We start from the raw sequence: 20,287 nt of genomic DNA on the forward strand, positions 1-20,287 counted from the left end.
TAGCGGGCAGGGTTTGGCCCTCTCGACCTCTGCTTCCGGTTGCCGGCTTCCATTGCAGCGCTAATTTTCAGACTGCAGTACAATGTCAGAGATCAAGCTACCCTATGGAGGGGCGAACTCAAGTGAATTTACCTTGCAGTAGAGCAGAGGGTAGTGCCTCAAAATGGGCTCTGGGAAAGGCCCATCTATAGGGCTCATAGGTAATGTTAACTAAATAAAGGGCAGCAGTAAAATTAGGCAGGTACTCATGTCCTCCTGTTCTGCAGATTCTAGCAGGAGGAACGAGACCATCTTATACTACCCCTTCTGTCTAGATTTAGCCCTCTGCAGTCTTAACTTGACTTTATGCCAGAAGTCCTTCGTAAATTCCTCTTAGAAGATGTTCAGAGCTCAGTGACTTACGATGTGGCAAAATTTTGTTGCTTCACTATTAGGAAACGTAAACTTATTTTAGCTGAAAAAAACTGTACGATTATATTACTTTATTTTACTAACCTTATTAATTTTCTCTTGTTAATGTTTTTATATTATTCCCATGTTATCACTGTTTTAATCCTTCTTAGATCAGAATTGTACTTTTTTATTGGCTCTTGCTGTAATAAATTAGAATCAATCGGAGGGGCAAACCGTCACTCTCTCACACCCGCCACTGCTTTGGGACAGAGGCCGAGCGACCGCTATGGCACGTGGAAAGGCTTAATGTCAATCCCCCGTACAAAAAAGGGTCTCAGGTGGGGGAAGACCTCTGCCCGAGACTTTTGCCTTCTGCTACTTTGCCAGTCCCGGTAGACAGCACTGCCCTAGATCGGGGATCCCCAACCCATGGCCCTCGGGCACAACGCTGCCCATCAATGCCTTTCCTGGTGCCCACCAAGTGTTTTGAGAAAGTAGGCAGGGCCAGGTGGGCCTTTTCCTCAGCAAGGCTTCTGATTGGCCACTGGAGATGGTGCAGATGTTTAAAATGTTCTTTGGCAGCAGGGGCCACCGCGGCACAAGGATCTTCGTTGTGTGACTGAAAGTAAACCGTGGCGGCCATTTTGCGGCTGCCTCTGCCTACCGCAGCGGCCATTTTGTGGCTGTGCCTACTGTGCTGGGTCCCTGCCCTAGATCGACCACTATTCTGACTCGGTATAAGTAATCTTACTTGCTCAACTAGGTTCGAGTCCAGCCGCACCTTAGAGACCAGAAAGATTTTCAGGGTATGAGCTTCCGACCTTTCGTCAGTAGAAAAGAGCAAGATACCTGAAGATGTTATCTGAAGAAGTGAACCGTGACTCACGGAAGCTCCTCCCCCTGCCACAAATTTTGTTAAGTCTTTAACGTGCTATTGGACTCTTACTTTTGGTCTTTTCTATTGCTTCAGACAGACACACAGCTACCCATCTTATTCTGTCTCCATGGAAGGCACCCACATTTAGCTGTACAGAATGGAAATCCATCAACCTTGTGATGTAAGGACTCGCATTCTGGTGTAGATGGTTAAGTGCATGGACTCTAATTGGAGAACCGGGTTTGATTCCCTACTCCTCCACTTGCAGCTGCTGGATGACCTTGGGCAAGCCATAGTTCTGTCAGAGCTGTTCTCTCAAGGACAGTTCTGGAAAGAGCTCTCTCAGCCCGCCTACCACACAGGGTGCCTGTTGTGGGGAGGGGAAGGGAAAGAGGTTTGTAAGCTGCTCAGACTCCCAGTGAAGGAAGGGTGGGGTATAAATTCAATCTCTTCTTCTCTTCATTCTAGCTATACCTGAGGAAGTGAGCAGTGACTCATGAAAGCTCATACCCTGCCACAAATTTTGCTACAGACGGACTAACATGGTGACCAGTGTTCCCTCTAAGCTGAGTTAGTGTGAGCTAGCTCACAGTTCTTTAGCCTCCGGCGCGCTCTTAGCTCAGGAAGGGATGGCTCCAAATTTATGCAGTAGCCAAATTGCTCGCTCACAACTTTAAGGCCAGTAGCTCACAAAGTAGAATTTTTGCTCACAAGACTTCACAGCTTAGAGGGGAGCATTGATGGTTACCCATCTTGATTTATACTGAACCAGACCATCAGTCCATCAAAGTCAGTATCGTCTACTCAGACTGGCAGTGGCTCTCCAGGGTCTCAGGCGGAGGTCTTTCCCATCACCTCCTGCCTGGTCCTTTTAGCTGGAGATGCCGGGGATTGAACCTGGGACCTCCTGCATGCCAGGCAGAGGCTCTTCCACTGAGCCACAGCCCCTCTTTACAGCTCTCCAAGGTCTCAGGCTGAGGTCTTTCCCATCACCTCCTGCCTGGTCCTTTTTAACTGGAGATGCCGGGGATTGAACCTGGGGCCTTCTGCATGCCAGGCAGAGGCTCTTCCACTGAGCCACGGCCCCTCTTTACAGCTCTCCAAGGTCTCAGGCAGAGGTCTTTCACTTTACCTACTGCTTGGTCCTTTTTACTGGAGATGCTAGGGATTGAACCTGGGACCTTCTGCATGCCAAGAAGATGCTCTACCCCTGAGCCACGGCTGAAAAATTGGTGCATGCCAAAACCAAAGAGGGTGAAGGGTTGACCTTCAGCCGAAGAACTACTGTTCTCCATATTGCCAGACTCCTCCACACTTGCTGCTCCGGTAATGTCTTGACCCCCAAACTTGCTTGCAACAAAATCCACATTCATTTTTATTACTTTTTTAAAGGCTACAATTCACTACCAGAACCAACCACGCAGGTGTACTTAAGCCCAACCTGTCTAACTCAGGTTAGTTTAGCTCAATCACAAAATTTACTGCTTTCGACCAAAGATTTCACTGTTGAAGATCTGGCTCAGAGAAACGCTCTGCAAGGGCTCAGCGCCCTCAACGCCTTCTCGTGGGCTGCCACACCAAGGGGGGGGGGATTTGCCTCTGTCAAAACATCAACCCTTCCTCAGAAGATTAAGCCTCTTCTAGTCAAGGTGCTTTGGCCAGCAAATGAGAAGGGAGCACTCTCTGGAGAAGGCCCTGATGCTGGGAAAGAATGAAGGTCAAAGAAGAAGGGGACGGCAAAGGATGAGATGGTCAGACAGTGTTATCGATGCAACGAACATGAAATTGAGCAAACTCTGGAACACGACGGAAGACAGGAGGGCCTGGCGTGATGTGGCCCATGGGGTCGCGAAGGGTCGGACTCGACTGTGCGACTGGACCAAAAAAAAAGGAAATCAACCCTGACTGTTCCCTGGAAGGCCAGATACTGAAGCTCAAATGCTTTGGCCACCAAATGAGAAGGGAGCACTCTCTGGAGAAGACCCTGATGCTGGGAAAGATTGAAGGTCAAAGAAGGGGACAGCAAAGAATGAGATGGTTAGACAGTGTTCTCGAGGCAACAAACATGAAATTGAGCAAACTCCGGAACACGACGGAAGACAAGGGGGCCTGGCGTGATGTGGCCCATGGGGTTGCGAAGGGTCGGACTCGACTGTGCGACTGGACCAAAAAAAAAAAAAAAAGGAAATCAACCCTGACTGTTCCCTGGAAGGCCAGATACTGAAGCTGAAGCTCAAATGCTTTGGCCAGCAAATGAGAAGGGAGCACTCACTGGAGGAGAAGACCCTGATGCTGGGAAAGACGGAAGGTCAAAGAAGAAGGGGACGGCAAAGGATGAGATGGTCAGACAGTGTTCTCGAGGCAACGAACATGGAATTGAGCAAACTCCGGAGGATGATGGAAGACGGGAGGGCCTGGTGTGATGTGGTCCGTGGGGTCACGAAGAGTCGGACGTGCGACTGAACAACCACAAAGTCAAGGTGCGGGAGGGGTAGGTGAATAAAGTTGGACGAGGTTTCGGGATGACCCGGAGGGACGCTGCTGAGGATGGGGGGGGAACAAAGAAGGCCATCTGCTCTCCGTGTCCATTCAGATGCTGGCCGTTCGGCAGAGACTGCCAAGGGGGCCAATTAATGCCGGCTGTGACAGGGCTTAATTAAGGAGCATGTTGACACAAGCTGGCAGGCCTTCAGTCGGTTTGGTTTGCTTCTCCCCCGCTCCCCCTTCCAGGAGCTCGTGGTCCCCGCCCCTCTGCCACCATCTCCCAGGCTCCCCTTGGTGCGGGTGGGCAAGAGATCAATCCGGCCCCCGCAGGGGACCACTTCGGTGAAGAAACAAAATCCTCCTGCTCCCCCGCTACAAAACACCGACTGGAACGAACCCTTCTGTCTGAACTCCCGTAGACAAAGAGTGCTCTGAAAGGTGATGCCGCAGGGCAGCCCGTGAACTTGCGGAGTGCTGCAGTTTGTGCTTTCAGGCGCTGGGACTCGGCGTGTCTGCATCTTTGCCAAGAGATGGCATCACTGCAAACACCTTGCCAGGGGAGGGAGGGGGAAATATGGGGGTGCTCCGTTGGAGGCTCTTGGCCTCAGGTCTATCCAGCACGCCAAGGGGTGTTGAGACGGGGCTGGAGGAGGATTTCTAAAATGTCCATTCTGTCTGCGTGCATGCAGGTTTAGGGGAACAGAAAGCGCATGATAATTCAGTTGGGAAGACCCACCACACTTGGCCCTGCAATGCTTATGTGTACAAAAACCAAAATCCAAGTGGGTCACAGCAACAAAGACTGACAAAAGAAGACCCAAAGGAAACGGTACAAACTGTGCTTATAATTCATTACAATATAAGGTAAGTATAAAGATATAGTGACCAACAGTGTTTCAGATTTTGTATATTACCCTGTTTTGGAAAAGATTGCAATCTATGAAAAGAGGAGCGACAAGCTTTTGTATGTATAGTATTTTATTGAACATGGTATATTTGGACTGGTTAAGAATCATTGTATGTAATTGGAGCTGAAATTGTTCACGTATTTCATTAAGGACTTTCAGAAGAAGTAATCTACGAAATGGAAGTTTACTCTGGAGAATTTTGTCATTTTGTCATCCAGTGTTCTTCTGTGGACTTCTTTTTCATCTGTACCTAGAAGGAAATATTTATGCATATTGTTGGTCACTATATCTTTATACTTACCTTATATTGTAATTGAATTATGAGCACAGTTTGTACAGTTTCCTTTGGGTCTTCTTTTGTTAGTGTTATGGTTATGTGTACAGCATCAGTGCGAAATTTCGCCATGGAAAGACCCACACACCTGGTGCTGCCATGCTTGTGCCTGCAGTAGTAGTGTGAAATTTCGCCATGGGAAGACCCACACACCTGGCCCTGCTATGCTTATGCCTGCAGTAGTAGCGCGAAATTTCGTCATGGGAAGACCCACACCAGATTTATGCATGCAGCTACCTACCAGGTTTATGCATGCAGCTACAGGATGAAATTTCACCATGGAAGAAGTGCCTCCTTTGCCACTAATGGTACGTGCAAACTGAGCATTTGCAAATTTAATTCATATGAAACAAAATACAAAACAGCAGTTTTGTTGCCCAGGGAAGATGGGGTGCATCATATACTTAAGGAATACGTTCTCAGGGGGGTTGCCTAGCGTGGGACCTGTGGATGTCATAGCACCCACCAGTACCTCCCTTGGTGCAACCCAAGCTTTTCAGAAAGTGGGTGGGGCCATTGAAAGGCCAGGATTCTTTATGGGCTTCCCTCATCTAACGGAAAGAGTTTCCTACTGGAGGATGAGGACTAGTTAAGTGACTGAGGTTTCCATAGTCACTGTGTAGTTCCATTCCCCCTTGAGGATTTCCTTCTTCCCAGGAGGCGGGAGGTGTTCCATTCGGCTCTGCCTGCACAGGCAGCCATTTAGGGTTTGGCTCCGCCTCTCGGGGCAGCCATTTTGGGGTGCCACCTACCACCTCCTTTTTTTAAAAAGCTGCAGAAAGAAGAATGGATGAAGAAGAGGAAGAGGAGGAGGAGATTGGCTTGATACCCTGCCCTTCACCTACCCTAAGGTGTCTCAGAGTGGCTTACAAACCCCTTTCCCTTCCCCACCCCACAACAGACACCCTGCGAGGTAGGTGGGGCTGCGAGAGCTCTGATAGAAACTGCTCTTTTTCAAGGACAGCTCTTATCAGAACTATGGCTTGCCCAAGGTCATCCAGCAGGTGCAAGTGGAGGAGTGGGGAATCGAACCCGGTTCTCCCAGATTAGAGTCCGCACACTTAACCACGACACCAAACTGGTTGGGGACCAGTGTTCCCTCTAAGCTGAGTTAGTGTGAGCTAGCTCACAGTTTTTCAGCCTCCAGCTCACACATTTTTGTCTTAGCTCAGGAAGGGATGGCTCCAGGGCGAACTAATTTTTGCAGCAGCCAAAGCGCTTGCTCACAACTTTAAGGCCAGGAGCTCACAAAGTAGGATTTCTGCTCACAAGACTCCACAGCTGAGAGGGAACATTGTTGGGGACCCTTGCATTATCATGTGCTGGAAACAGCAGGGGCTGGATCCGTTTTGCTAGCAACAGCACCTTCTTTCTGGTGGAAGGAGGAAAACAACTCTGCTGGTGGAATGGATCTATGGGACCAAACCCAGCCAATCCCCCAGCTGGGCAAAGGCACTGCAAAGGGGCATGTGTTTTGTGTTAAAACAGACAGATCCCGAAGCTTGCTGCTTTTCTGCCCCCTTGGACTTTGTTCACGAACACATTCCCCAGCCACCTGATAATGAAACGCAGAAGATTTCTCTTCCCTAGAGTCCCCAGTGAATAAGATGTCTCGCTCCTCACGCTGGCACTGAAGGAAATGCTTGAGTCCTGTTTGTGCGCTGCCACTTCAAAGGATAATGAAGATTTACTGAACCAGTTATACTGTTTTCTTTGCCTGGCTGTCTCCCACTTTGGACCAAATTGGCTCCACGCCTGTCCCTGTCCCACATTATGGGATTTTCTTTTAGATGACAAATCCCCGAGGGATCCTAGATGTAGTGCCTCCTCTGTCCTGGCTGCGAGGAAACTCAGAACCAAATTTATTTTTAGAGCTACGCGTCCAGTGGATTTTATTGTATCAGTATCACATTACTTTATTGTCTCTGTGTGTAGCTGGGTATTTGGGCACGGTGAATTGTATTTGCGTTGCTGGGACTCCGCGGCCGTTGGCTCGCGTGGCAGATCGGGCAGGCTGCAAGCCACCGCTTTCCGTTTCTTGAGAAAAACCCTCCGCAACCTCTTATGGCTTCCTTCCTTGTTCCCCCCATCTCTAGCCAACTGTGAGAACCAAACGAAACATTGACGGCAGCCACGAGTCCGTCCTGTGGGTGCAGACACCATTTTAGAAGCAGTTGAGATTTTAAGAAAATTGCTAGGAGGACTCATGGCCACTGTCAAGTGTAGTTTGGCTCTAAATCTATGGCAGAACTCTCTTATCTTTTCACTACCTTACACAACCAAGGAGGCTTAGGAGACTTTATAGATAAGAACACAAGAGAGGCCATGTTGGATCAGGCCAACGGCTCATCAAGTCCAACACTCTGTGTCCCACAGGGACCAAAACCCAGGTGCCCTCGGGAGGTTCACCAGCAGGGCCAGAACTCCAGAAGCCCTCCCACTGTCACTCCCCAAGCACCAAAAATACAGAGCAACACTGCCCCAGACATAAGAACATAAGAGAAGCCATGGTGGATCAGGCCAGTGGCCCATCCAGTCCAACACTCTCTGTCACACAGTAGCCCAAACCCAGGTGCCATCAGGAGGTCCACCAGTGGGGCCAAATCTCCAGAAACCCTCCCACTGTGGCCCCCCAAGCACCAGGAATATAGAAAATTTCCAGAAATTTTGAAGCTTGGGGGAAAAAACCCGTTTCCCCCCGGAAAAAAACTGAAATTTTGGAAAAATTGAAAAAAAATGCTACACTAGCACTTCTTTTTTCTTTTCCAGATTGAGAGTCATTCTGTTACTTTAGGAACACAAAATATGACTATGGACATTTTTACTTGGCATGAAATTCTCACAACTAGCCTATTAAAAAAAATAGTGTATCCAAACAATGATTACAAACAGAATACCCGCCCACATGCAAAAACAAAACCGAAACCGTTTTCTTTTCTTGTGACCATAGCACCTCCTAAAGGAAGAAATGCATCTTGGTCTTGCATTGGAGAGTACAGTTTGTAACCTAGGACCTGCTTGTCCTCAGTGCACAGAAATTAGATCAATCTGATACCATACGTATTTTTTTGGAAATGATCTGGAAAATATTTGAACACCTTGTCTTAAAATATTTTATTCATCCTGTTAAAATGAAATGTTCCATTATCTTTTTTCTTTTCTTTCTGCTTTCACTTCTTCTGCTGTGTCTTATCTGTTAAGCCTGACCGTGGTACTTTGCGCTCTTCGCCCTGCCTGGGAACCTGCTCCCGTTATTTTTGGTGTGCAAGGCTTGCACCTCGGATTGGCTCAGCTCCATCGGGGGTCCCACCTACCCCCCCCCCCCCCCCGCCACTCGGGTTAGCTCTAACACAGAATGTATGCACGGATGACCTGCCTTTACTGTCTTCAATAAACTTGATCCTTCTGAAGGAACATCGTTGGGACTGATTGCTGTTGCACTCTGACACTTGGGACTTGCGGCTTTGAGCAAAGATATTTCCAGAGCAGATTCCTGCAATCGGTTTAAGACAACCAAAAAGACTATTGGACCAACCACCCAGGATCGCTGCCTGCCCTAGAAAACGTCCCTGTTCCCTGTCATTCTTCCATGTCTTGTCTCTCAGGACCCTGGAGCTCAAAGAAGGGAAAGTCTCCTTCCTGCAATGTGGAATCACCCCTTTAAAAAAGGCTTCAGGGAAAAAATTGAGGGGGGGGAATGCCCCCCCCCGAATTTTCCCATTTTTTCCCCCAGGCCGTCACATCTCCAAACCTGCTAGCTTCCTCTAGGGCGGCTTATTTAAAATCTTGGGGCCAGCTACACTGTCATTGTATGTGTGTGTGTGGGGGGGAGGCCGCTGGGTGAACGTCTTCATGTTCTAGAACGTTAGCTTTCACTTCTTCTGCTGTGTCTTATCTGTTAGCCTGACCATGGTACTTCGCGCTCTTCGTTATTTTTGGTGTGCAAGGCTTGCACCTCGGATTGGCTCAGTTCCATCAGGGGGTCCCACCTTGAACGCAGTACATCTTCCCCTCTCCCGCCAGTCGGGTTAGCTCTAACACAGAATGTATGCTTTGATGACCTGCCTTTACTGTCTTCAATAAACTTGATCCTTCTGAAGGAACGTTGTTGCGACTGATTGCTGTGGCACTCCGACACTTGGTACTTGTGGCTTTGAGCAAAGATATTTCCAGAGCAGATTCCTGCAATCGGTTTAAGACAACCAAAAAGACTATTGAACCAACCACCCAGGATCGCTGCCTGCCCTGGAAAACGTCCCTGTTTCCTGTCATTCTTCCATGTCTCGTCTCTTAGGACCCTGGAGCTCAAAGAAGGGAAAGTCTCCTTTCTGCAACGTGGAATCACCCCTTTGCCTGCCCGGCACTGCCAGCGCTATTTTTGGGCAAGAACGCAAAGAAACAGAGTTCCGGCTGGCTCCTGAGTTGGCCACGCCCAGCAGGAACTCATTAGCATAATAGGCCACACCCAACAGCAGAAACTCATTAGTATTGGCTACATTAGGGGTGTGTGGCCTAACATGCAAAGAAGTTCCTGCTACAAAAAAAGCTCTGGGTTTTGACAACAAACAAGGTAAACAGAATAAGCAGCAAAAGGTTGGTGTGGCTGGATGACTAAACTTCTGGTAACATGTGGGTGTGGCCTAATAGGCTAATGAGTGGTGCTGTCAGGGATGTGGCCTAATATGCTAATGAGTTTCTGCTATTGGGTGTGGCCTATTATGCTAATGAGTTCCTGCTGGGCTTTTTCTACAAAAAGAGCCCTGGGCACCACTATTCAACACGTTTGCACCCTGCAAATGCATCATGCTCTACCGGGACGGTTCCGGATTTTGTCTCGTGGCCCCACCGCCACTGCAGATATAGAACATCTGCCATGAAGAAGAGTTGATTTTGTAGAACAGCAGGTATTTATGCCTTGCTTTTCTCTACTCAAAAAAGTCTCAGAGTGGCTTACAGTCACATTCCCTTCCTCACCCGAGTTAGATAGGTTGGGCTTAAGTACACCTGCGTGGTTGGTTCTGGTAGTGAAGTGTAGCCTTTTAAAAAGTAATAAAAATGACTGTGGATTTTGTTGCGAGCAAGTTTGGGGGTCAAGACATTACTGGAGCAGCAAGTGTGGAGGAGTCTGGCAATATAGAGAACAGTAGTTCTTGGGCTGAAGGTCAACCCTTCACCCTCTTTGGTTTTGGCATGCACTAATTTTTCAGCCGTGGCTCAAGGGTAGAGCATCTGCTTGGCATGCAGAAGGCCCCAGGTTCAATTCCTAGCATCTCCAGTGAAAAGGACCAGGCAGGAGGTGATGGGAAAGACCTCAGCCTGAGACCCTGGAGAGCCGCTGCCAGTCTGAGTAGACAAGACTGACTTTGGTGGACTGATGGTCTGATTCAGTATAAATCAAGTGGTTAAGACGTTGAACTGCAGGCTGTGGAAGGTCGGTAGTTCAGCAGTTCGAGACCCGAGTGTGCCGCATGACGGAGTGAGCTCCCATCTCTAGTTCCAGCTCCTGCCAACCTAGCAGTTCAAAAGCAAGAAATTGCAAGTAGATAAGTAGGTACCACTTCAGTGGGAAGGTAACAGCATTCCGTGCGCCTTGGTGTTTAGTCATGCCGGCCACATGACCACGGAAAGGTCTTCAGACAGCGCTGGCTTTTCGGCTTTGAAACGGAGATGAGCACCGCAACCGTAGAGTCGGATTCATCTGGCTTTTGAGCAAGGGAACATTTACCTTTTTAACCATCAATGCTCCCTCTAAGCTGTGGAGTCTTGTGAGCAAAAATTCTACTTTGTGAGCTACTGGCATTAAAGTTGTGAGCAGGCAATTTGACAATTAGTTTGCTCTGAAGCCATCCCTTCCTGGGCTGAGACAAAAATGTGTGAGCTGGAGGCTAAAAGACCGCGAGCTAGCTCACACCCTCAACGTAGAGGGAACACTGCTTGTGAGGCAGGTGGGGCTGAGAGAGTTCAGAGAGAACTGGGACTGGCCCAAGGTCACCCAGCAGGTTTCATGTGGGGGAGGGGTGGGGAATCAAACCCAGTTCTCCAGATTAGACCCCGCTGCTCTTAACCACGACACCATGCTGGTGTGGGTCTCAACCTGCTGTTGCCTTCCCAACCCGCTTGCTACTGGCTATGACCATTTAGAAATCAAGCCTCCCACCTTCTTGAAGGATACACCTAGCTAAGTACGGAGCCTCCGTGTTTAGAGGCAGTGTAATGATTCCATGTTTGGGTGTGTGTGTTCCTTTAAATGTTTAGTTTGAATGCAGTAATATGTGAAGAGTGATAGAGGGTGACAAGAGTGATTTGATTGGCTGCTGACTGAGAGTGTGGGAGGAGGGGTGTCTGAGAGGATTCTGTGTGTGTGTCTATGAAGAGATTCTGTGATACGAGAGAGACAAGTATGGAAGAGTTTTGAAGAGAGTCTGTGTGACTCTGAGAGTTATGAAGGATTCTGTGTGTGAAGTTTGAAGAGTGAACATAGTCTGTGTGATTATAGGATTTGGAGTCTATTTCTGAGTGAATAAGACCAACAGTTTAGTCTGTGTGACTAAGAGAGTTGATTGTATTCTGTGTGAATAAAACAAAGAGACTAGCCTGTGTGGTAATAGGGTAAGGGGTAGATGAGAGTTAGAGAGAGGTCATACTGAATGTATAAGCCTGCCAGAGTGGAGTTTGAGAGACTGTTTGTAGCCAGTTATATTTACAAGTTCCCTTCTTCAGCAACTGTTCAAAATAGCCAGAAACCTATTTTGTTCTTTATTAAATAAATCAATTTTTTGCTTAAACTTATCCCAGAAATCAGTACAGTACCTCAGGGCCACATAGTCCTCTGAAGTGCCCAGACCCTAGGACATACTACCAAAAGAGAGAGATTTGGATTTTTTAATTCCTGGTGGCAGCCAGTGTTCCCTCTAAGCTGAGTCAGTGTGAGTTAGCTCAGTTTTTTTAGCCTCCGGCTCTCACATTTTTCTCTTCACTCAGGAAGGATGGCTCCAGGGCAAACTAATTCATGCAGTAGCCGAATTGCTCACTCACAACTTTAATGCCAGTAGCTCACAAAGTAGGATTTTTGCTCATAAGACTTCACAGCTTAGAGGGAACACTGGTGGCAGTAGAAAACTACCAAATTTATGTACTCAGAGAGTGTTTAGAGGTAAAACCATTTCCCCTATAGGTGAGGATGTCACAGCTAGGCACCCCAACTAGGCACCAAACAAAGAGGGGCGACGGCTGTCTCCGACACAAACCTGCCTCCCAAAGGCATCTAGCTGCCCACTGTTGGCATGCGGAGCTAGAGGGACCTTTGGAGGTCAGTTCTTATGTTCTACCAGTGCCTCTTCGGGGAGTCTTTGCTTACTTCACTGAGAAATACGGCAAGGCATCCGCAGGGTGCGTGGGGAGAAACCAGGCTGGCTCTGCAACCAAACAGGAAAACCCGCATCTGCGTGAAGTTCTCCCTCCCCGTATCACTCATCTTTCCTCCCTCTTCTTGGGTTGATATTCATCCTTTAGTGGCAGCCCATGTGACCCCCAACCTGCATCTCCGCTTCGAGTGCACTTAAGTGAAAAAGGGTCTCTTGCCCATCTTTTACCCTTGCTCTGAAAGCTCCCTCGACACGCGGCCGTCCTTCATCACTTTGCGGGAAAATAAAAGTCATCTCAAACGGCCTGGCATGGTAAACTATAACCGTCTTATTTAAAATACAGCTGTCTTCGCCGTGTACTAGAATCCTCTGTTCTCGTTAAAGAGCCTCTGTCACTGGCGGAGGGGTGGGGGGCTGAGAGGATTTAATACGCGGCATTTATTATGATTAGAAATCATTTGTACAGCACTGTAAATTTACATAGCGCCTTCCCGAGAACATTTATAAATCTAATGGGTCCATAAATCCCTGTTAGCGTCTGTGTTTTATTTCCCCAGGAATTGCAGTCCTCTCAAAGAATGCAACCCCCCTTCCTGCCACCTTGGCGCTGAAATGGGAGAAAAACCGGCAACCCTGTCCCAGGTTTCTAAGCGCCCCCTTCGAAGATCAGGGTACGTCAATTTGACAGCTGAGTTCTGGGGAAATCAGAATGCTTACCTGGGGGGCATAGAGACCGGCATGAAAAGGTCTATAGTGAGAGACAAACTTTATTAAGAACATCAGAAGAGCCCTGCTGGATCAGACCAGTGGTCCACCTAGTCCAGCATCCTGTCTCACACAGGGGCCAACCAGTTCCTCTGGAGGCCCAACAACAGGGCATAGAGGCCGAGGCCTTCATAAGAAGATCAGAAGAGACCAGCTAGGTCAGAGCAGTGGTCCACCCAGTCCAGCATCCTGTCTCACACAGGGGCAAACCAGTTCCTCTGGAGGGCCAACAACAGGGCAGAGAGGCCAAGGCCTTCATAAGAACATCAGAAGAGCCCTGCTGGATCAGACCAGTGGTCTACCTAGTCCAGCATCCTGTCTCACACAGTGGCCAACCAGTTCCTCTGGACGGCCAACAACAGGGCAGAGAGGCCAAGGCCTTCATAAGAACATCAGAAGAGCCCTGCTGGATCAGACCAGTGGTCTACCTAGTCCAGCATCCTGTCTCACACAGTGGCCAACCAGTTCCTCTGGACGGCCAACAACAGGGCAGAGAGGCCAAGGCCTTCATAAGAACATCAGAAGAGCCCTGCTGGATCAGACCAGTGGTCTACCTAGTCCAGCATCCTGTCTCACACAGTGGCCAACCAGTTCCTCTGGACGGCCAACAACAGGGCAGAGAGGCCAAGGCCTTCATAAGAACATCAGAAGAGCCCTGCTGGATCAGACCAGTGGTCTACCTAGTCCAGCATCCTGTCTCACACAGGGGCAAACCAGTTCCTCTGGAGGGCCAACAACAGCACATAGAGACCAAGGCCTTCAGAAGAATATCAGAAGAGCCCTGCTGGGTCAGACCAGTGGTCCCTCAAGTCAAGCATCCTGCCTCACTCAGTGGACAACCAGTTCCTCTGAAGGTCCAACAACAGGGCAGAGACAGAACACCTTACTCTGATAAGAACATCAAAAGAGTCCAGCTGGATCAGACCAGTGGTCCATCTAGTCCAGCATCCTGTCTCACTCAGGGGCCAACCAGTTCCTCTGGAGGGCCAACAACAGGGCAGAGAGGCCGAGGCCTTCATAAGAACCTCAGAAGAGCCCTGCTAGCTCAGACCAGTGGTCTTTCCAGTCCAGCATCCTGTCTCACACAGGGGCCAGCCAGTTCCTCTGGAGGGTCAAAAACAGGGCAAAGAGGCCGAGGCCTTCATAAGAACATCAGAAGAGCCCTGCTGGATCAGACCAGTGAGGGTCCATCTAGTCCAGCATCTTTCTCACACAGAGGCCAACCAGTTCCTCTGGAGGGTCAACAACAGGGCAGAGAGACTGAGGCCTTCACAAGAACATCAGAAGAGCCCTGCTGGATCAGACCAGTGAGGGTCCATCTAGTCCAGCATCCTGTCTCACCCAATAGCCAACCAGTTCCTCTGGAGGGCCAAGAACAGGGCACAGAGGCCAAGGCCTTCATAAGAACATCAGATGAGCCCTGCTGGATCAGACCAGTTGTCCATCCAGTCCAACATCCTGTCTCACCCAGTGGCCAGCCAGTTCCTCTGGAGGGCCAACAACAGGGCAGAGAGGCTGAGGCCTTCCCCTTGATGATGCCTCCTGGCTCTGGGATCCAGAGGCTTAGTGTTCCTGAATGTGGAGGTTCCCTTCTGTCCCCTTGCCCCTACTGATCTCCCACCCCCACAACATATTGTTGCAGGGAAGCATGGGGTGTATCTTGGCCCCTCATGTCTGCAGGACCACCTCTCTCCCGATGCTCCACCACCACAGCTTTGCTCATCCAAGCAGGGCCTTCTAGCAGGTACCGTCCTGCAGACGGGCAAAACCGGTAACTCTCCGTACTCAAACATTGTGGGGCCCCCCCATTGAATGGCCTCCCCGATGAAGTTAGGAAGACCTCCACTCTCCTGGCTTTGCGCAGACGATGCAAGGCTGACTTCTTTTTAGTAGAAAAGAGCAAAAGTCCAGCAGCACCTTGAAGACTAACAAAATATGTGGCGGGGAGGAGCTTTCGTGAGCTTCAGGAGATACCTGAAGAAGGAGAGGGGGTCGGTCCCCCCCTAACCCCCCCCCCCTGCCACATATTTTGTTGGACTTTAAGGCGCTACTGGACTTTTGCTCTTTTCTACTGCTACAGACAGACTAACACGGCCACCCATCTTGAATTATTCAAGAGGGCTCCTGTTGCACAGGTTAAAGGGGACTGAACTACAACCGGTCAGGAAGTGGCATTGGCAAAGGGAGAGAGATTGTGGCCTATACTACTGTACTGCTGCCTATCATACTGTCAGTGTGCTCCAGACCAGGTAGTTTCTACGCCCGCTTAATGTATCTGTAATGATTTCATGTTTTGGTGTGTGCGTTTCTTTAAATGAGTCGTTTGACTGCAGTGCTGTAAGAAGAGTGATAGAGGGAGACAAGTGTCAGGTGATTGGCTGATGACTGAGAGTGGGGGGAGGGGTGTCTATGAGGAGGATTCTGTGTGTGAAGTTTGAAGGGAGAGCATAGTCTGTGTGACTCTGGGAGTTTTTGAGACTATTCTGTGTGAATAAGACAAACAGTTTAGTCTGTGTGAATATGAGTTTTGAGTCTATTCTGTGTGAATAGGACAAAGGGTTCAGCCTGTGTGGCTATATAGATGAGAGAGAGAATGGAGAGATTAGACTGTGTCTATATCTGTCAGAGTGGAGTTTTGGGAGTCTGAGAGACTGTTTGTGACACCAAGCTTTGCCAGTTATATTTACAAGTTCCTTTCATCAGCAACAGTTCAAAATAACCAGAAACCTACTTTGTTCTTTATTAAATAAATCATTTTTTTGTTTAAACTTATCCCAGACATCAGAATAGTCCTTCCTCAGGGCCACATACTCCGCTGAAGTGCCCAGACCCTGGGTCATTCTACCAAGAGAGAGAGATTTGGAATTTTTAATTCCTGGTGGCAGCAGAAATCTACCAAGTTCAGTTACACAGAGAGTGATTTAAAGGTAAAACTATCTTCCCAATAAGCGAGGACGCCACAGTATCACAATCAAAAGCCCATGCTGTGTTTCAACTCTGTTTGAGACTGCTGTACCCCAAACCCTATTGTCCTGTTTGCCGGACATCCCATCCTGTCGACTGTACCTGTGTCAACCTACACTATGTAGTCTGCCTTGAGTCTCAATGAGAAAAGAAGACCATAAATAACCAAGTAATAATACTAATAAATCACCCAGGCTGTGCACCCTCAACTGCCTCTCATAATCTTCTTCAGCATACAAGGTCCCCCCACAAGCAAGAGTTCCTCTGCAGATGCCGAAAAAGCTCCCCCCTCGAGGTAAAAGTTTGAAAACCTCTGGGACAGGCCACTAACAGCAGGCAAGAAGCGGGCTCTCGCACGCCGGGCAACACAAGCCTCAGCATAGCAGTCCCAAGAGGCCTTGGAATGGTTCCGACTCGGTCTCGTTAGGCCGTTGGCTCTAAAGTGTCAAATGCTCGGGGGACGAGCCCCGCTTCTGTTCTGATCCCCGCCCCGCACGGACACAGTGAAAGCAAGCATATCACAGGCGCGCCTCCCCTCCCCACCCCCACGCCATCCCCCGCACCTACTTGATGCTGTCTGTGTGCGTTTTGTACTCCATGATGGTGTTGGGGGGCAGGTTAAGCACGCGCCGTAATGTGTCCCGTATCCGGGCGGTGGTCGCCTGGTCGCTGGCCGTCTTGTTCCATATAGAGATGATGTCCTCCTGCGGAGCACCCATCGAAGGGTCAGTAAATAAGAACATCAGAATATAAGAGAAGCCAATGTTGGATCAGGCCGATGGCCCATCCAGTCCAACACTCTGTCACACAGTGGCCAAAAATACCAGGTGCCATCAGGAAGCCCAGCAGTGGGGCCAGGACACTAGAAGCCCTCCCACTGTTGGCCAGAACTAGGGTTGCCAACCCCAGGTAGTAGCTGGAGATCTCCCGCTATTACAACTGGCCTCCAGGCAACATATATCGGTTCACCTGGAGAAAATGACCACTTCGGAAGCTGGACTCTATGGCGTTTTGCCCCAAGCCCCACCCTCCTCAGGCTCCACTGTTGTCCCCTGTTATTTACGTGGACCGCCTCCAGGGGTCCGCGGACAGGCCAGAGCTTGGATCCGAAAACAAAGGATACTTCGGATCCTGGATTCCCCAGCCCCAACCAATAGCCGCCTTGGCGGGACATTTAAACCCCCCAATGGGAGTGGGGGGGTTGCTGGTGGATATGTATATAGTTGGCCCTGTTGGCAGTTAGAGTTAGTCTTTGTCTGTGTTAAGTACAATAAACGTGTGCTACAGTATGTCGTCGTCCGAGTCCTCCATGCGGCGAACCCAGTACTTTCATCCCCGAAGCACCAAGAAGACAGAGCATCCCTTACCCCAGACAGAGTGTTCTGGCTAAGAGCCACTGATGGACTTCTGCTCCATCTGTTTATCCAGTTCCCTCTTGAAGCCGTCCATGCTTGTAGCCGCCACCACCTCCTGTGGCAGTGAATTCCACGTGTGAATCACTCTTTGGCTCAAGGACTTCCTTTGATCTGTTCTAAGCCTACTGCTGGTTAAGTTCATGGAGTGCCCACGAGTTCTTGTATGGTGAGAAAGGGAGAGAAGTACTTCTTTATCTACCTTCTCTATCCCATGCATAAATCTGTAAACCTCAATCATGTCACCCCCACAGTTATCGTTTCTCCAAGCTAAAAAGCCCCAAGTGCTTTACCCTTTCTTCATAGGGAAAGTGTTCCAACCCTTTTATCATCCTAGTTGCCCTTTTCTGCACCTTTTCTGCACTGGGAGGCTTCGGCGCCCCAGTCCCAACCAAGCTCGCCCCGCGACTCCCCCCAGAAAAGGCTTACCTGGAAACGGACGGAGACGACCGCCCCGCAGATTTCCTCCCCCACCATGAACTGTTCCCCCAGCATGGCCAGAATGAGGTTCTCCCAGCAGCGAGAGGCTAAGCCCTTCCGGAGGCGGATGATCCACTTTCCGCCGTTCTTGTTGGCGTCATCCTGCCAAGAGGGAAATGACGAAAATGGGAGAGTTGGAATCCCTGGTCCTCCTGAAGAGAAACTGGATGTCTCACTCACACACACAAAAAGGATCGTCATCTTACGTTTGTGGGGACTCTGCCTTCCTCCAGAGCGCAGGGTCCCTTTTGTAGTGATCCAAGTTTTATAAGAACAACGTTTGAGCCCAGCGGGACCTTTAAGACCGACACAGTCTTATTCAAGCTAAAGCTTTCGTGGGCACACACGCTTCTTCAGGTACATTGAAATGGAAGTTGCCAGTCCATCTAAGCTGAGTTAGTGTGAGCTAGCTCACAGATTTTTTTTAGCTTCTGGCTGACACATTTTTGTTTTAGGTCAGGAGGGAGGGCTCCAGAGCAAACTAATTGATGCAGTAGCCCAATTGCTCGCTCACAACTTTAATGCCCGTAGCTCACAAAGTGCAATTTATGTCCACAAGACTCCACAGCTCAAAGGGAGCACTGGTAAAGGGTGACAAGCAAATCAGCATACATCTTAATAAAGGTGTTCAACGGATGCAAGGACCTAACTGGAAGGGTGCATGCACACAAAAGCTTACATCTCGAATAAAACGTCGTTGGTCTTAAAGGTGCCACTGGACCAGTGTTCCCTCTAAGCTGAGTAAGTGTGAGCTAGCTCACAGTTCTTTAGCCTCCTGCTCACACATTTTTGTCTCGGCTCAGGAAGGAAGGCTCCAGAGTACACTAACTGATGCAGTGGCCAAATCGCTCGCTCACAACTTTAATGCCAGTCGCTCACAAAGTAGAACTTTTGCTCACAAGACTCCACAGCATAGAGGGAACATTGCACTGAACTCCAACTTTGTTCTGAAGTTTTATAACGAAGAGATCCCCTTATTTCAGTTAACAGTGCTTAAGGATCTGGGACTTAGAGGTACTTAAGGATCGGGTACATGATCCTAGACTACTGTAAAAATGGCTTAGACGAAACTGCGGTGCAAACTGTTTTTAGCTGTTCTTCACCGCAATGGTGAGAGTAACAGACTACGATCTGGGAGACCCAGGTTCGAATTCACACCCCACCATGGCAACTCAATGGGCGACCTTGGGATAGTCACGCACGCTCAGCTTACGCTACCTCCCAGGGTTGTTGTGAGGATAAAAGGGAGGAGAGGAGAACAATGCAAGCCGCGCGGGGTCCACGTGGGGGAGAAAGGCGGGATACAACTGAAATAAGTAAAAATAAATTGAATCAAATGATAGCCATTATCAACGTTCCCTCTAAGCTGTGGGGTCTTGTGAGCAAAAATTCTACTTTGTGAGCTACTGGCATTAAAATCAGGAGTTAGCGATTTGGCTCCTGCATAAATCAGTTTGCTCTGGAGGCATCCTTCCTGAGCCAAGACAAAAATGTGTGAGCTGGAGGCTAAAAAATTGTGAGCTAGCTCTCACTAACTCAGCTTAGAGGGAACACTGGTCATTATTATTATTCAAAACCTTTTTAATGCCGCCTCTCCACCAATCACCCTCTCCAAGGTGGCGTGCATAAAGGCATTAAAACATTTGAACCATTAAACAACACTGGGACAAATAATATGGGGAAATCGCCATCTTGGATTTCTATTGTGTATTGTAAATTTTATATTGAATGTTAATGGGTTTTTTTTAAAAAAATTGGCATTATCCCTTGTACATTGCCCAGAGCCCGGTGCACTCTGGGATAGGGCAATTAGCAAATCTAATAAAGAACAAAGCTAATAAAGAACAAAACTAATAAATAATAACATTTAAATGCACAGCCAACCAACCACCAGAACTAGGGAGGAAGGCCCATAACCGTTATTGGGGGGATGCCAATCAATTGAGGGAGACAGATGAATCCTCCCTGGGGCAGAAGTGCCAACGCTTTGGTGCCACAACTGAGAAGGCTCTTTCTCGAGTTGCCACGGGTTGCCAGAGCCACAGATGGCAGGGGCAGCCCAAGTAGGCCCTCTCAAGACGGACAGGGTAATAAATACACAGCAATTTAAACCCAGGTCCCGACTCCAACGCTATTCCACCCCGGAAACATGACCCGCGGGCTGGAAACCCGGGCACGCTGTCCCCTCTGAGCAGGCGCCAACTCACCTCCCACATGGGTTTGATCCCTTCTTTGAAAAGGTGGAAGTCGCTGTGACCCGTCAGGTCCCCAGGGCGGACCATGTGACTGTAAAACCTCCAGAACTG

General features: G+C 49.0%; 1 protein-coding gene across 2 annotated transcripts in view; it reads right to left on the reverse strand.

Annotated features, from left to right (window-relative positions):
* Positions 1–20,287, reverse strand: part of EIF4E2 (eukaryotic translation initiation factor 4E family member 2) — a 31,513-nt gene extending 11,226 nt beyond the window's left edge. Inside the window, exons 1-4 of one of the 2 annotated variants that reach the window (XM_015407834.1) lie at positions 20,189–20,287; positions 17,931–18,083; positions 16,657–16,793; positions 4,759–4,912 (exon numbers count right to left, since the gene is read on the reverse strand). In XM_015407834.1, the coding sequence (XP_015263320.1) occupies positions 4,903–4,912; positions 16,657–16,793; positions 17,931–18,083; positions 20,189–20,263 (375 nt within the window). In that variant the 5' untranslated portion in view covers positions 20,264–20,287 and the 3' untranslated portion in view covers positions 4,759–4,902. Of the gene's footprint in view, positions 1–4,758; positions 4,913–16,656; positions 16,794–17,930; positions 18,084–20,188 lie in introns of those variants that run through there. The other variant, XM_015407833.1, reaches the window with a different exon arrangement.

This window comes from Gekko japonicus, unplaced genomic scaffold (genome assembly GCF_001447785.1).
Source record: "Gekko japonicus isolate JY-2015 unplaced genomic scaffold, Gekko_japonicus_V1.1 scaffold3318, whole genome shotgun sequence".
Lineage (NCBI taxonomy): Eukaryota > Metazoa > Chordata > Lepidosauria > Squamata > Gekkonidae > Gekko > Gekko japonicus.